The sequence below is a fragment of the Cucumis sativus genome, chromosome 2 (genome assembly GCF_000004075.3).
Source record: "Cucumis sativus cultivar 9930 chromosome 2, Cucumber_9930_V3, whole genome shotgun sequence".
NCBI classification, from domain to species: domain Eukaryota; kingdom Viridiplantae; phylum Streptophyta; class Magnoliopsida; order Cucurbitales; family Cucurbitaceae; genus Cucumis; species Cucumis sativus.
In genome coordinates, this window is record NC_026656.2 from 12,523,644 (window position 1) to 12,540,223 (window position 16,580).

At 33.4% G+C, this 16,580-nt stretch overlaps 3 protein-coding genes across 5 annotated transcripts; all 3 read left to right on the forward strand.

Annotated features, from left to right (window-relative positions):
* Positions 1–1,152: 1,152 nt before the first annotated feature.
* Positions 1,153–5,799, forward strand: LOC101206081. Of its 3 annotated transcripts, none has more exons than XM_011650941.2 (4): positions 1,153–1,360; positions 2,183–2,625; positions 4,233–4,279; positions 4,376–5,799. In XM_011650941.2, the coding sequence occupies exons 2-4, from the start codon at positions 2,310–2,312 to the stop codon at positions 5,333–5,335; spliced, it is 1,323 nt and encodes a 440-aa protein (XP_011649243.1). In that variant the 5' UTR covers positions 1,153–1,360; positions 2,183–2,309; the 3' UTR covers positions 5,336–5,799. The 3 variants fall into 3 exon arrangements, with proteins under 3 accessions (XP_011649243.1, XP_031736885.1, XP_004150068.1); XM_031881025.1 differs by having other exon boundaries at positions 2,187–2,625; XM_004150020.3 differs by having other exon boundaries at positions 1,158–1,360; positions 4,379–5,799.
* A 1,107-nt stretch (positions 5,800–6,906) lies between these two features.
* Positions 6,907–11,073, forward strand: LOC101205849. Its single transcript, XM_004150019.3, has 3 exons — positions 6,907–7,060; positions 7,353–7,549; positions 10,654–11,073. Exons 2-3 carry the CDS (start codon positions 7,373–7,375, stop codon positions 10,726–10,728), a joined length of 252 nt encoding a protein of 83 aa, XP_004150067.1. The 5' UTR covers positions 6,907–7,060; positions 7,353–7,372; the 3' UTR covers positions 10,729–11,073.
* Positions 11,074–13,539: 2,466 nt separating this feature from the next.
* Positions 13,540–15,581, forward strand: LOC101208021 (embryogenic cell protein 40). The gene is made up of 2 exons (XM_004150027.3): positions 13,540–13,924; positions 15,050–15,581. Exons 1-2 carry the CDS (start codon positions 13,658–13,660, stop codon positions 15,269–15,271), a joined length of 489 nt encoding a protein of 162 aa, XP_004150075.1. The 5' UTR covers positions 13,540–13,657; the 3' UTR covers positions 15,272–15,581.
* Positions 15,582–16,580: the final 999 nt, after the last annotated feature.

Below are 16,580 nucleotides of genomic sequence, written 5' to 3' on the forward strand. Positions count from 1 at the left end.
TTTATTTTTATATAAAAATTATATCAACTTGAACATAACTCAACTAACAAATATTTTTTATTAATAGCCTAAATATTGTCATTATGTCGAGAGAATTGAACCATATGGTAAGTAGAAATATGTGGGAGAAGATTAAAAAATGGATAAAATAACAAAATATGAGAAACTATAAAAAGAAAATGGAAATAACGAAATTTCTCGTCGTTCATCTACAAAATTCTCAAATGACCATTGTGTATAGCAATTTTGCATGACAACTAAGATGCGATACATTTGAACACTAAACATGTATTACTTGTACGACACATGACAAATATGCACTAATACACACATGTGTGACAATGCAATAATTACATTTGATATTTGAACAATAATCATCAACATCTATATTACATATACCTTCTTCCTCTTCTTAAAATTGAAATTTTGATTCTTCAACCACACACACATTCATCTTCTTTTTCTTCTATTCTTCGGGTTTGTTCTCTAAACAAAATCTTTAAGATTCTAATCATTTTTTATTCTAATTCTCATTTCTTAAAGGTACGTTAATTTTGAGGAGCAACTAATATAAGACATTTAAATCAACAATTTTATTCCACATAAATTAATTCTAATAATATTGATTCTCAAAATTAGAGATATAAATTAATGGTATTTTCAAATACAACAAAACGAACAAAAAAAATCTAGAAAATATAGCAAAATTTCTTACCTATCAATGATAGATTACCATTTTATTGATAAACACTAAATAAAAATCTATCAATATCTTTCATCCGTACAAAATCTGAAAATTTAATATATTAGATAAATATTTTCAATAATTTTAGCGTATAAATAATTTTTTTTAAAGAAAAACCTCAAATTCATATACTAGATCTACAATTAAATCACCTTTTGTTTATAATTAATATAGATATTTTATATATATATATATGTTAGTGTTGTGTATTGTGTAGCAATAATAGTGGTGAAGTACAGAACTACTTAAAGCATACTTTTAAGTAATTAAAGTGTAATAATAATAATAAATGTACACGTAGACTTCATGGCCTCAAAAAGCCCTCCAAGTAACCACCGTACATCCAACTAAACAGAACTTTAACCCCCCCGTTAACTCCCATTCTCACTCTTTCTCCCAAGATTCCCCTATTGCCCTAACGTCCTTAATTCTACCGTTTAGAACAACCCCTCCCTTCCCTTCCCTCTCCTCTCCTCTCCTCTCCTCTTCACTCCTTTCTGTATTGTGAAGAAAACCCAGCGCTTCACCCTTTCCCCTTCATTTCTCCCTCTAAAACCCTCTCTCTTTCTCTCCCTCTCTCTCCTCTTTTCAGCTTCAGTTCTACCTCTCTGAAAGGTACGCTTTAGATCATTTCCTTGTGTTTTTTTTTTATTGATTGCTTTTGTTTCTGTTAATTGAGTTTCAGAATCTAATCATGCCTTTGTTTGTTTTTGTTTTTTTTTTCTTTTCCTCCCTTTTTGGGTGGCAGTTGATTGAATTTGTTTGCGTATTTTTTGCTAATTGTTCGGATCTTGCTGACTTGTTTTAAGTGATTGAATCTTTGTTTGTTTGTTTGTTTTTGTTTTTGTTTTTGTTTTTTTTTTTAATTTGAAGTTTCTAATTTTAGGGTTTTAGATTTAGACTTACTTACAGTTTCCACAAGTTTTGCAGATTGAACCGAATCTGTGTCCATTTATTCCGTGAAAGAGAAAACAGAGTTTCTTGTGCGGTTTTGTTTGTCTTTGTTTTTAGTGAGTGGGATTAATTAGTTTGGGGATGGTAGAAAGTCGACAACTTTTAATGGAGGATGGTAAGGAACTAGGAAAAGTTCAGGATTTTACCTGTGTGGTGCTGGTGATCGTTGAGTGATTTGGAAATGAGAATTAAAATCCAATAATTCATTTCTCATCGGGTAACTTTTGTGTATACCTTCATTAATGGAGATGCTCTTGTCCGAACTCTGAATCACGTTACTTTTTAATTCTACTTTTAGCTGGAAAAGGATCGTATAGTGATATTGGATTGTGGGGGCTTTTATCCAATGCTGTTACATTCATAAATTAAGTGCCTTTCTATGTTTTGTGGATTTCATTTTTTTGTATAGTCAAGTGTGTACTCCGTTATGTGGCCTTGTAATCCTATTTTAGGATAACTCTCTTCTGTTTATCGTTATTTTAGACAGAATACAGTTAGGTGTTTTCTTGAGAGGCATGGTGCTGGGGTTATTCTCAGAGTTCTAATTTGGACTGCTTCAGCAACTTTTCTGGCGCAGTTATAAAACTCAAGATCTTGGTCTTTCGCCGGCATGGGATCTGCGTGTTGCGTTGCTGCTAGGGACAAGACTATAGTAAGTGGATCTGGAAGTGAAACCTTATGTAGGAATATTAGGTATTCGCCCAGTTGGAGCTTTCGATGGGATAATCGTGGACGGGTAGCTGGTGAAGAGACTTCAATAAATTGGTTTTCTGATAGTGTTGGCCGCAATGATAGAGCGGAACTGAAGTGTGAGTCAGCATATGCATCAGAGGATGGAAGTCCACTTGAACATCTGCGTAGACGCGGATGGCAAAAGTCCCCACCGCCGGAAGGTACAACTAATCATTTGAGAACTCCTAGCTCAGGTAATCATTCAGATGGTAGAACATAAATCATAAAACTTTTTAAGTTCTAATTTGAGAATATAACGAGCTTGATGTATCTGATGAACTTTAATTTTAAATGCCCCCTTACATTCTCCAGTTGATTTTGCATTCTTCATTTCTGTCTTAACAATTATGGATGCTCTGAAGTTTTTGTTAGTTTATTCTCAATCTCATCAGTGAAAGAACCTAGATTTGAGTTATTGTTTGAATCAATAAAGCATGGGCATTATTGTGGATATGACATAAATAACTTGGACACACGGACACTTCAATAATAATAGAATAGATAATGGTGTACTTGAAAGATTATACTCGACTGTCACTCAACTGACAAGCAAAAGAACATGGGAGAACAACTAAGACACTTTCGGCCACCTGCCACCGAGGTCTCTAATTGTGGCAACGTGTGATTACACTACTTGGTTTTGTTCTGTGGCTCACTCGGTCTGTCTCTCTCTGATTTTTGGGTGGATTTTCGCTCTTCCCTTCATGATCTCCTTAACTCAGTCACATGAAAGATGTATGTGGTCAATGATTTTCAGCTTCATAGTTGTTTTAGGATGTAGTTTTGATGAAAGCATTAACTACTAGAACCAAATCATCAACTTCGAGGGACAAGTTGGTATATGGTTATTTTTGTGTTTTGCATCCGACATTTAATGGAAAATTCCTGCTTATTGTGAATACATGGTTATTATTATGTTTTCTAATTGAAAATATGTGGTAGGGATACCATTAATAATTCAAAAAACTGTTGAAATTGAGTGGTACCAACATGACCTACATTAGTGCATTCTAAGTGATGAAATCAGTTGTAGAAAAACTGATCGGTTGGTTGGTGACCCTTTTTATGTCTGAGATACCAACTGGAATCCCTCTCTATTTTTTATCTCACCAATTTCACGTTTTCACTTGCTTTCTCACCTAATGTTTCTTCTCGTGGTTACTATGAGTGCCACCATACCTAATGTGTTATCACCTCTATCAGTGTCTTCACTTTTGTTCTCCTTTTTTTGTTCTTCTTTTTTTCTCTTTTTTTTTTTTCTCTCAACCCCGTTCCCCTTTCTATATCTCTTGCCCTTCCCACCAGCATTGCTCCACCCTGCCTCACCTACCCCCATTATTCCCACTGTCACCTCCATTTGGTCTTTTTGGTTTTAACCCTAATCTAACTAACTCCAACTAAGTGTAACTCTTAATAAGTGCAACTTGCAAGCATGTGAAAATTGAACAGAGAGGATTGAAAATAATGAAGTTATTTTATTGGGAGGGGGACAGTTGAGGTTGTACTGGATAATAATTCATGGTATCAAATTATGGATGTCAATTATCAATTTTTATTGCATTAGTTGTCTTGTTCTTGGTTTTCACTCTTTATGAGATTCTTATTTTGCCTACAAAATAACTGAACAAAATGGTTTAATAACCATACTTTCTATAAAGCCTTATGGATACAAGATGATGGTAACCTTTTTAAGTTCGTTCCCTTTTCCCAACTAAATGATTTCATTGCCAGTTTAAAAGATAGGTAGCCCTTTGTATTGTGTTTCTGTTTATGTCTCACCTCATCTAATTGTTCATGGCAGGTCAATCAAATTCTAGGAATCTATCGACAGATGTGAGTTTAGAACAGGTAACATAAGGTCTATTCCAGTTAAGATTTTTGATTATTTCCGGTTTTCTAAACCCAATAATCCCAGTCCATTGAGATGCAATTGTCTGTTCCAAGCAGGTGAAGGAGGCTATAGAATCTCCCACAGCTTCATATAAGTCTCCTGCAAAATTGTCACTTTCATTGCCTTCAACTTCATCTTTGTCAACATCTCCTTTGTCATCTCAGAGTTATCTGCCTCCAACCAATTCGTCCCTAACAAGATGTTCCCACCGATCTCCTGGGCATCACCTGTTGCGTCAAGTGTCTGACAGCCGAATCCGAGGATTAAAATCACCAAGCAGCTATTTAGCTTCAGAAGATAGACCAAGGCTTCCCTCTTGGAGCAACGAATCGGTCCGGGACTCACATGGAGGGTCTTCAGATTGTTGGTCTGTGCATGCTTTCTCTGAACTCATGGCCACTTCTCATAGAGAAAGGTGGTCTTTTGATAGTGACTCGTTTGGCTTCAACGGTGAGAAAATAGCCAGATCTAATAGTCAGATCTCAACTTCCTCAGTCGATTTGCAAACTTGCGGAGTTTGCTCAAAGCTGCTGACCGAGAAATCCTCATGGAGTAGCCAAAGGATTATTGCGAACAATGAACTTTCTGTTGCTGCTGTCCTAACCTGTGGACATGTTTATCATGCTGATTGCTTGGAGAGTATGACGCCCGAGATTCACAAGTACGATCCTGCTTGTCCTGTTTGTACCTTCGGGGAGAAGCATACTCAAAAGTTGTCTGAAAAGGCGCTCAAAGCCGAAATAGACTGGAAAAGTCTATACAAGAGATCCAAAAAGTGTATTGCAGATAGCGATTTTGATGGCGATTTTGCTGCAAACGACCCTTTCAAAAACAATGCACGTCTGGAAAGGGGATCAAAATTGTCAGCCAGTTCTAGCATGAGAAGCTCCTCAGGAAAGCCGTTCTTGAAACGCCACTTCTCCTTCGGCTCAAAGGGATCTTCCAGAGTGATGTCTGATAATCCCCCAACAAGAAGGAAAGGATTCTTCTGGGCAAAATCCAGCAAAGTATGATAGATTCTAACGGTCCCTCCACGTCATGTCAGGAAGTTGTGTTTCGTGAAACAAGGGAACCATCGACTTCTGTGCCTCGTCAATGGAAACGTGGCCATAAGAAATACAGTTGTGTTCCCACGTCCATTGCAGCCATTGAAATGTGCTGCTCACTCAAAACCCAGGTGCCTTCCACAAAATTGTTTGTAGTCTTGAAAAGTTTCATGAAACAAGGAATTGTCAGTCAACTTCATAACTCCAATTTAAAATGTCTGTATACATATCAAAGATATGATATATAAATGTTATTTGAGTTGAAATTCTTTGTTATGGGTTCTTGTTTGTACACACTCAGCATTTGTGTAAAACAGATTCCAATTCTATTGCTGTCTCTATCATCTGTGAGTGTGGGTAGCAGCATACTCCCATTTTTATTTCTCGTCACAAGCATGTTACTAAAACATAACATATGTTTACAATTTTCATCCTTTAACCTTTCATATTTTAATAATAGCTTATTAGAATTTCCTATCCATTGGTCAAAGTCTGTCATATATGGTTGAAACTTGCCTGTCATCCATAATTGACTACAATAATACCATTTCAAGTTTTTCTTTGTTTTAGTTTCTTATTTTATATCTATCCTCTCCCTTTTTATATATATATATATATTCTCATGTGTAATATTTCTTACTCTGACGATTATAACTCACAATCTACCATAAAATATCTAATTCAATGCTCCAAATGCCCTCTCTTACATATTAAACTTTTGAAGTTGGTAGGAAATGACAGCATTTGTAGGAATCATTTTCGATGTAGAGAATTATTTACGTTTGGTTTTTAAAAATCATTTTTGATATAGAGCATTATTTACGTTTGGTTTTTCTCTTAAAAATAATAATATGTGGGGTGGAAGATGGAAACTTTTAATTTCGAACTTGATAATACAAGTATTATCAACTTTTCAGTCTATGAACAGATGTCGATCGTTTCAAGGGTTATATTTATGGGACAATATTATTCTTACATTTAAAGTTTTGTTTATATATTAACTCATTATATTTTTCATATTATTCATTAAAGTCAATATGAAACTACACATTTAATATCTGTTAGCATACAGAAAACTTAATTAGATCTTCAAGATATACCATGTTTTATATAAAACATTATTACAATTGTTTGTTATATAATATGAGGAACATATATTGAAATAATTAAATATACATGTGCATATATTGAGTAAGCACTTAAGATATATATCTTACTATTACAATTTTACCATATATCATCTCATCTTACATCTTAATTTTACAATATATCATCTCATCTTACATCTTAAATAATATATGAGACGTTTTTCAATATGGTTTACCAACCCAAAAAATAAATCATGGCATATTTTCGAAAAACTATAGAATTTGTAGAATAAAAAATAAAAATGAAAAAAAAAGAAAAAGAAAAAAATATGCAAAAAAAACATATAACAATGACAATAAAAAAAAGAATTTATATTGAAAAGAAAAAATAAAATAAATATGAACCCCAATCAAGTTTGGGCTTTTGATAGGATAGTATTCGATGGAAGCTAAGCCCATAGCCCACAAGCCCAACTTAGAAAGAGAAGAATAAAAATTATAAATTAAAGAAGAAAAAAAAAAAAATCTCTTCTCCACTCTCTCATCAAGTTTGCCATCGCCGATCAGCTTCTTCAATCTTCGAGGCAGCAACTCGCAACAAAGGGTAAATTCTTCACAAATTCTTTTGCCCTCAACCCTCAGTTTGACAATTCCTTTCAAACTTGTCGTTAATTTCATGACTGTTATGTTTCTAATTTCAAATTTCACTTTCAGACGTGTTTGAACCCATTTTTGGTTGCTCTACCTCTAATTTCATTTGAAGTACATTTTTTGGAATTCAGATTTATTCAATTCGGTTCAATAACCCAAACTCATCTCTTCCCGATTCACTTCTCTAAGCTGATTCCTAATTTTTTAGCTATGATTTTGGTTTTGACTGCCATTCTTTTCTCCAGTTTCAAAGAGCATTGGAACCATGGGAGGAGGTGAACATGGACATGGGGAAGCTCATGGAGACTTTAGGGCTAAGGTTTGGAGCATGAGCGGAGGACCTTATTGCCGACCCAAGCATTGGAAACGAAATACAGCCATTGCCATGGCTGGCATCGTTCTCATCTGCATCCCTATTGCTATGAAATCTGCAGAGCTTGAGGTTTCTCTTTGCTCATTTTTGTCTATTTGTTCTTTTTTTTTTCTTGCCCATTCCAAGTATGGATTTTTATATATTTTTTCGTTTTGGGTGGGGTGAAGCAGGGATTCATTCTATTCCCGCTCCCGCCCACAAATAAATAGACGAGATTGAGTGAAATTGAACTAGAATTTACATGGATTCAACCCTAACTAGAAAATGAAGGATCTAACTACAACTCTAGGGCATGGTTTGTTTAAGGTTTTTCTCATATGCCAACTTACTGATTTTGCTAGATAATTGTACATTACGTTTTTACAATAAACGGACTATCGAATGCTTCAGATTTTGGCATACTTGCGGTCTGGTTGGATTTAATCAGTGGCTTGTGGAGTCAAAGAAGATTATTGGTTTTGGGACATGTAAGGTCTTAGCAAAATTTTCGAGATAAAGTACAATTTTGGATATAAAAAAGTGAAGATAAAAACTCGGGGAACCAGTTGTCCAACTCTAATTACGATACAAATTGTTTTGAAGATTTTCAAGATGTTAAGAGGAGGAAATATAAAACTTTCACACTAAAGAGAGAACTACAAGAAATTGTAGATGGTCTAAAAAATATTGTCCGTGCCTTCTTCTCTATTCCCAATGGTTATTCTGTCATCAGTCTCTCCCACTATGACTCATGAAGTAGCCATCATTGAAATAACTCTCTTGATTGCACCAATTTGTTCAAGGGGATGGATGCCTTGGAATCAAGTCTTCTACACGCTCTGTTGACCTTTTGCATTGAGCCCAATATTTGGATATTCTATTTAGATAAGGATATTGCCTCTAAATCTGATCATAAGTTTCATTCATTTCCTTTTATGATAGTCTTTTGAGCTCCTACCACACTAACCATTCTAATTTGCAATTCTTTTTTTTTTTTTTTTTTTTTGAGGTGATAAAAGCTAACCATAAATAGAAATTGAATGAAAAAGATAAAAGGAATTTGCATATGAACTAGCTTGAGTTCTCCATACTTTCTTAACCACATGCAAATTGGCTTGCAAAGAAATTTTTTTTCGTCGTTCTCCTCTCCTCAAACAATTATCTCAGAAGTTCTAACTGTCCGGGAAGACCAAGTTTAAGACCCCTCTATCATCTAGGAAGCATAGAGACAAACTTTTGGGAATTGTTTAACTTGCTTAAAGGAGGAGTCAAGTCCATAAGAGCCTTAATAATTGGAAAAATAACTCTATATTGATTTAACAATGAGGAGATGAAGCACTTGCTTAGAAAAATTGAATGTCTTTTCCCATCACACTCACCGCTTTTGTGAAAAAACCATAACACCAATTTGGTTGGAAGGGATCTTTGATCTTGCCATTGGAGTTGTGAGAGTGAGAACATGATCATCCCCATCCTTGAATAATTATTGTTATCCTTATCTGGATATGGGAGAGAAAAAGAACTGGTTTTCTTTTGAACTGATAGCTCCACTGGCATATAGAGAATAACTTTTTGTTGTGGAAGCACCACCTCCATTTACATCCACTATTTGTATGTATATTTTGGATTTCTTTTGATTTTTTTTTCTTCATATCTTGGTAGTCACTTTTAATTTTTAAATAATAAATCAATTTAACTTAAAGATAGATTTTTCTTCTCATCAGAGCAATATGAGTAATATATATGTAAAATGAAAAAAAATTAGAATATAGGAGGTTAGATATTGCATGATATGTTAAACTATGCAAAGAAACTAATGTGTCTATGTCCTACATTTTTGGAAATTGATGTGTCGATGTGTCTATGTCATGTTGCGTGTTCGTATCCATGCTGCTTATATTTAAACTATGTACAATATTTGGTTGGCAAACACATTTGCTATTACTATTAGAAAATTAATACATGTTGAGAGGCGAGAGGGGGAACTGAAAAGAAAAGGCTAATATTGAGAAAGTTTAATTTTCTTCTTCAAGTTTGTACAAGCGATACAGAGGTCAGCAGTTACAATAAACCTCTCTTGCTTCATGTTTCCTTGCCTTTAACTTTTGTTTTCCTCGGAGGAGTGTTTGATGGCATTGGCCAAATCTTTGTTGGAGATTTGCTTCATTGGATTTTCTTGGTTTTTTGTTGACCTCTGTCGCCTAGGGAGGTTCTGGGCACTGCTTCTTTATTTGTTCTGCCGGATTCGGTTGGTTTGAATCCAGATGGAAGGGATCTTTTAGTCTAGTCCCCATGTTCTTTAAAGAGGATTTTCTTGTAAATCCTTCTTGTCTTTTGTGGAGCTCTAGTTTTTTTGTTTACCTCCTATTGTCCTTGGAGAGGTGTTTGATGGCCTTGACCATATCTTCCTCAAGGGGTTTGTTTTGCTTAATTTTTTGGGTTTTTGTTGACCTTTGTTGTATATTTGCACGAGCACATTTTCGATTTGTATAATTCACCTGCTTCTTAGATTGGTAATTGACAGCAGGTGTGGGGAAGTCTAAGTACCGGCTTACCCATTTGCACACCTTCGATTAGTAATATTACCAACAACAGAAGGTCTTTCTCTTCATTTCTCTTCCCCTTCCTCATTACTCTAAGGGCTCATAGCAATGGCTCGGCTCTAGCGGTTCCATCTTGAGACTAATTCCCCTCTGGTAAAGAGTTATTGTGATCAAATAAGGGGCCTTTCCCTTTCAAATGGAGTGGAGGTGAGAAGGGCAAAAGGCACTTATATAATCCCTTAGAAAGGTGTTACTGAGGGGATCATATTCATTTCATAGATTGCCCAGTGTTCGATGAGTATGGGAGGGATACTTTTTTCTTGGAGGATAGGTTGTTGGGGGAGGCGCTCTTTTCTCTCATTTGTTTCATTTGTAATCAGTTGGGAATCATGAGAAATATATTAAAAAGGAAAGGCTCAAAAGACCTACAAAAGAAGGGTGTTACACTGATAGAATTTGAAATTTCGCTATATTTTGTAAATACTTTTAGCAGTTTTGCTATTTACAATAATTTTCCTCTAATAAATGTGTTCTTACTGTTTCATGTCCTAGACTCTTAGAAAATGTATCGCCATGCTTCTGTGCTTTGTATCAGTATCGGTAATTTTAGATAATGAGCAAGTGATCTTTGTCATCTCTTTTGCAATGCAGCAACGGCCCCACCATCCCGTTCGACCAATTCCATCGCAGCTCTGGTGCAAGAATTTTGGAAACAAGGAGTACTAAATTTCTCCATATGAAGATTGAATGCATAAAATATGATGAGCCAGAAACTGAGTTCTTGATTTTGCAAGTCAACTTCTGGTTCTGGTAATTGGAAGACTAATTTTTCCAGTTCTTGGTGTTATCTTTTCCAATTTACATCGATCTTGTGATGACAATAATAAGCCGATGTTTGTTTTAATCACCCATGTTAAAGGAAGAAATTCTGTCTAGTTTGAATTGTTCAAATTCAATTACTTTTTTAGTGTTTTAATGTATGTTTCTAAACTCTTAAGAATTGAAAAAAGTTTTTTTTTTCCCATGGTATAAAGATGATTATTATGGGTAGTAAAATGGATTTGTTATAAATAATGACATCTTACAAATTTTGTAGATCTATTGCCGATAGTTAATAAACTTATTTTATTGGTCTTTCATTTATAAGAATAATTTTATCTTGCTGTAATGAAATTGAGTTTAGGGTGATATTTATTATTTATGTTTTTATTGAAAATAAAGTATTTGTTTGTTTTTGTTGGACTTAGTGTGTAAATTATTCGAGATGTTTTGTATTGAGGAACTGTTCTATGAGCCTTACATCTTGTTTTGGGGTGGGACAACAAGCAAGCAAGCAATAAACAACGGTAAAACCCGAAACCGAGTCAATGTAGTTCAGTTCAAAAATTGAAATCAAAGAAGCTTTGGTTTTGGTCTGTTCAAAGCTGTTTGGTCAAAATGGAACTAGACTGAACCATGAATATTCCTAATTCAAAAATAGATGCAGATTTGAAAAGTGTTCAAACGTACCCAAATCTTAGATAGCAATTATCTTTTATAATTTAGTCATCAATTTAAGGTATGTTTAAAGTGGAACTTTGTTTAGAATTTTTTATTTGGAGCTTTGTGTTTCTAGTAAGGTTGATAGATGATTGATTGAAGGGCTCAACGTTAGATGATTGATTGAAGGGCTCAACGTTAGAGGTTATAGCTTGAAAGGAAACCTCTTATGGAGATGTGCTAATTGGTCTGTTTTGTGGTGCATTTGGAAAGAAAAGAATAATAGAATTTTTTAAGATAACTATAATTTTTTTAATTCTTTTTGGACTGTGTTGCAATGTATAGCTTCTTGGTGGAGTACGAATTATACCAAATATTTTTGTAATTATGGCGTTTCAATGATATTTAACAATTGGAAGGCTATCATTTTTTAGTTTCTTTTGGAGAGGGCCCTTTTATCCTTTGCCCTTAGGTTGTTCTATTTTATATGGATACATATTTTCTTATAAAAAATATGCCTAATTTAAGGCATGTTTAGTAATTCATTTGGCTTTTACTTTTTTTTTTCAAGAGTAATTTTAAAATACAGTTGCTTTTGGTAACTAATGGCCTGTTTGGTAACATTTTCGTTTTTTATTTCTTGTTCCATGTTTCTTCTTTTTTTTTAGAACAAAAAACATGAATGTGCTTTATAATTGTTTCTGCTTCTTGTTTTTTGAAAAGAAAAAAAAACAGAAACAGAAAATGTGTTTGATAACTGTTTCTTGTTTACTTATTTTCTTTGAGATATTTTATTTTATTTTATTCACATCTAATTCAATTAAACATTACACCACTCACTTTATCAAACCTAGATAGGAAGGTCTCCTAGTAATCTTATGGAGATCGAGATGACAATTGAGATATGAAAGATAGAGTCAACAAGGAGGAAGACAAAAATCCACGACGAAAAAGATGACTGAAATCCACAACGAAGAGGAAGACAAAAACTCACGAAAAAACACACAAATTTGACGAAAACCTACAGGGAAAATCCAGATCCATGTGAAGAGAAAAACTCAGATCCTCGTATCCGGCGAAGAGGAAGACGATGAGAGGCGAGAAGGAAGATGACAAAAACGGAAGACGATGGTTATTTGGGGAAGACGATGAGATAAGAGGAGGAAAAAAAATCACGCAGGAAAATGGAAAAGGAAAATGAAATAGAAAAATAATTGAGAAAAAAGAAAATAAAGTCAATAAAAATAATTGAAAAAAAGAAAATAAAACCGAAAAAAATAATTGAAAAAAATGAAAAGGAAACTCATAGAAGTAATTGATAAAAAGGAAAATAAAAAATGAATCCAATAAAAATAATTGAGAAAAAGGGAAAAAAACCGATAAGAATAATTGAAAAAGGAAAAAGAAGCCGACAAAAATAGTTGAGAAAATAAAAAGGGAAACCAATAAAAATAATCGAGAAAAAAAAGTAATTGAGAAATGAATTAGGATAAACTTTACCAAATACTTCTATTTCTTAAAAAATGAAAGCAAACATTACCGAACATTACCAAATAGGCCTCAAATTACTTCTTGAATCTTTAATTTTATTTTATAATATTTGAGCTTATACAATTTTCAATAGGCATATCTAAATGTTTCTTAAAATTTAAAGTTTCATGTTTACATATCCATGATGTTTTTGGATTACATTTTTAAACGTTTAATTTAAAAAATAAATTATTTTAAAAAAATTAAAGTGTTTGAAAGTGATTTTTAGATGTATTTAAAATAATTATTTAAAAAAGTTAAAATAAAAAAAAAAAATGGTTACATATTTATGTTATCGATCACGAAAACGTAACGAATGTACAAATGGTGGGTGTCGTTTGAATTGAACTCTTGTGTGAGATGAGTTCCATCAAGCTTCACGAATCCACGCGTGTCCCAAATTTCAAACGTGGCAACTGCATTCTCACACGGTATCTGCCCTGTGTACACGTGTGAAATTCTATCCCTTCACATGCAAAGTGCTAAATTAAGAATCCCCTCATTATATATGTTGAATTTAAAATATATTTATATTCCTCCAACACTTATATTTGCTTCTTTGGTTTTGTTTCAAGCTATCGTTTCATCCTTTTCTCTCTCTCTCTCTCTCTCTCTCTCTATACAAAGTACAAACCATATATCTACAATGGCGAATGTACGCGATGAGCATGGGAACCCGGTTCAACTTACCGACGAACGTGGGAACCCTGTTCAACTCACCGACGAATTCGGTAACCCCATGCAGCTCACCGGTGTTGTTGGCACCACACCGTCCAACCTCCATCCCACCCCACCTTCCAACCTCCACCCCACCGCCGTCACCACCACAGGAGAAAACGTTGCTCAAACGCAGCCCCCTCGAGAAATCCATGACGCCTCACCGCGTCGTTCGAGCAGTTCCAGCTCTAGCTCCGTGAGTAATTTAACATTGCGATTCATTCTTGTATCTAAACTTTAGATATTAAAGTTTAAAATATTCTGAATTATATTAGAATAAGATAAAATTATACAATAATAAATATAATATTTCAAGTTATAAACTCAATTATTTTGGTTAAATTAAAATACAGTACGATATCCAAACTCTATAGACAGTTTTGTCTATTGACAGTATCTTATCTTATAAAAAAAAAAAGAACTTTACAGACAGTAGCAGTATTATAAATATAGTAAGATATCAAACTCTGTAAACATTATCTTATTGAGATTGATTTGCTCTATTTTATAAATATTTTAGTTTGTTATATTAAAAAATAATTACAAATGAATAATTGTGATAACATTTTCAACCAAAAACAAATTCACACTTTAATTAGTAATAGTTTATATATATATTCAGCTTTAATATATTAGTGAGGAGCCATAATTTATTTATAGTTAGTATGGGTGATCATTAGTTGGAGTCATTTAAAAAAAAACAACTTCTATAGTCCCTTTTGTAAAGGTTCAAACCAACCTCTCTATTTTCTGACCGACTTCTGGCTCTGTCCTTTGCTCTATTATAAATATATTAGTGAACCCATATGAAAACATATAAGATTGTTTTCATTAGAAAATTTTTCGTTTTGGAGTTTGGTTTGAATTGACTTTCTAACCTTTTATGAACGTCTTCTTTACACTTGTAAACACTAATCAAACTAGATTAGATTTAGAAGCTCTTAATTTGTACATATTAATTTTCAGTACGCTCTAAACCCAGCCCTGTTTTTCTTCTAGATAGAAAAAAAAATGGAACTATCTACCAAAACATATATAAAAAAAATAAAAGAAGAAAAGCTTAAATGGGTGAGGGATCTTGATTTTGTTTTATGTAGTAAATAGTCTGATCTATTTTATTTGAAAATGCTTTCTATTAAAAAATATGGAGTTTTTATTAGAAAATTATTCTAAATAGTGAAGGTGCTGAAAATAATCTATTAGACACTCTAAAATTTTGTAAATATTTGTTGCTTTCATTTTGTAAGGTTTTGTCAGTTTAATGTTTAACTAAGTAACCACAGAATTATCAATTGGGATCTCAAGAATTCTTTTTCTACAGTCGGAGGATGATGGACAAGGCGGGAGGAGAAGGAAGAAGAAAGGGTTGACACAGAAGATAAAGGAGAAGTTAACCGGAAGTGGAAAACACAAGGAGGCGGGCACGACGGGGGAGCATCACGAAAGCACCACCACCACCACGACGTCGGTCGAACATCATGAACCTGGGAAGAAGGGGGTCATGGAGAAGATCAAAGAGAAATTACCTGGCCACCATCATTGAGACGACTCTACTCTCCAATTATATCATGGAGCCTTGTGTAGTATATATATGTTTGTGTTTTGTGTAACTTGTACTGTTTGTGTGTTTTTATGATTTTGGCTGTTGTGCTTTTACAGATTTTATACTTTTGGATATTTTGATTTCCAATTTGTGTATCTTTGCAAGTTTGGGTTCTTTGTAATCTCTTAGGGGTTTCAATAATTGTAGTTTAACTTCTCTTCTACATAAAACTAATAGCTATGGACAGTACTGTATATAAGACATTTTTATTTGGTTATTGATTCGTGCGGGAGTTGCTGGGGCTTGGTCACTTCATCCCCCTTTGTGAGGTTGGTCAAGTCTTTTTATGTCTATATAACAAACTAATATGATTTGAGTTGGTTTCCTTAATTAAGATGTTATCACAGGAGTTCATATACAAGAGTGTAGGTACGAGAAAATCTTGACAATTTTGATAATGGAATAAGATCACGTCACTATAAGTAGAGGACTGTAGGATTTTGCCTTGAGATTGATTAAGGTCATCATCCTACGTAGAGTTGTTTTCTACATGGGTTTCCATTCATTTTCCCATCTCGAAATAGAGCTGTTTTTCCCATTCCATTCATCTTCTCTTTCAAGAGGACTCCACACAAATGTTTTTGTCCTGCTTGGAGTCGTAGACATCGGAGGAATGAGGAGATAGACTTGTCAAACGTTGTAGGGATATTAAATCTCTCAACTTAGTAGTGATAGTTGCAAAATTAAATTTAAAATAATTAACAATTTAAAAAATTATAAATATAGATTTATATAGTCAAATTATAAAAAAATTAGAAATATATATTTGGAAACATTTATTTTTTTAACTAAATATATCTTTCCTTCTGAGAAAAACTATTTCATAACTTTCGGGTTATGCAAAAAAAAAATTATTTCATAACTTCTTAAAAGCTTATTCACATTACTTGGGTAAGTTACAAACAGTACTAACATCAATGAGTTAAATCGAACTTAGTAGTTAAATATTTGAATGAAACTAAAATCGAACTTAGTAGTTAAATATTTCACAATGAGTTAAATCGAACTTAGTAGTTAAATATTTGAATGAAACTAGTATTAAATTAGATGATCACTTAGTAAGTAGTTAATAAGTATATGAATCATCAATAAAAACTTTAAGTTATATCTAAGTAAGTAGTTAATAAGTATATGAATCATCAATAAAAACTTTAACTTATATCTAAGTAAGTAGTTAATAAAGTATATGAATCATCGATAAAAATTTTAACTTATATCTTATATCTATGTCTGTTAATAAGTATCTGAA

What these genes read in the sequence shown, in the direction of transcription:
- LOC101205849 (XM_004150019.3), top strand. Translation starts at nt 7,373, where the DNA reads ATGGGAGGAGGTGAACATGGACATGGGGAAGCTCATGGAGACTTTAGG. An exon ending in TGAAATCTGCAGAGCTTGAG is followed by an intron (nt 7,550 to 10,653) that starts GTTTCTCTTTGC and finishes TTTGCAATGCAG; the next exon opens with CAACGGCCCCACCATCCCGT.
- LOC101206081 (XM_011650941.2), top strand. Translation starts at nt 2,310, where the DNA reads ATGGGATCTGCGTGTTGCGTTGCTGCTAGGGACAAGACTATAGTAAGT. An exon ending in TTTGAGAACTCCTAGCTCAG is followed by an intron (nt 2,626 to 4,232) that starts GTAATCATTCAG and finishes TGTTCATGGCAG; the next exon opens with GTCAATCAAATTCTAGGAAT. An exon ending in CAGATGTGAGTTTAGAACAG is followed by an intron (nt 4,280 to 4,375) that starts GTAACATAAGGT and finishes GTCTGTTCCAAG; the next exon opens with CAGGTGAAGGAGGCTATAGA.
- LOC101208021 (XM_004150027.3), top strand. Translation starts at nt 13,658, where the DNA reads ATGGCGAATGTACGCGATGAGCATGGGAACCCGGTTCAACTTACCGAC. An exon ending in GCAGTTCCAGCTCTAGCTCC is followed by an intron (nt 13,925 to 15,049) that starts GTGAGTAATTTA and finishes CTTTTTCTACAG; the next exon opens with TCGGAGGATGATGGACAAGG.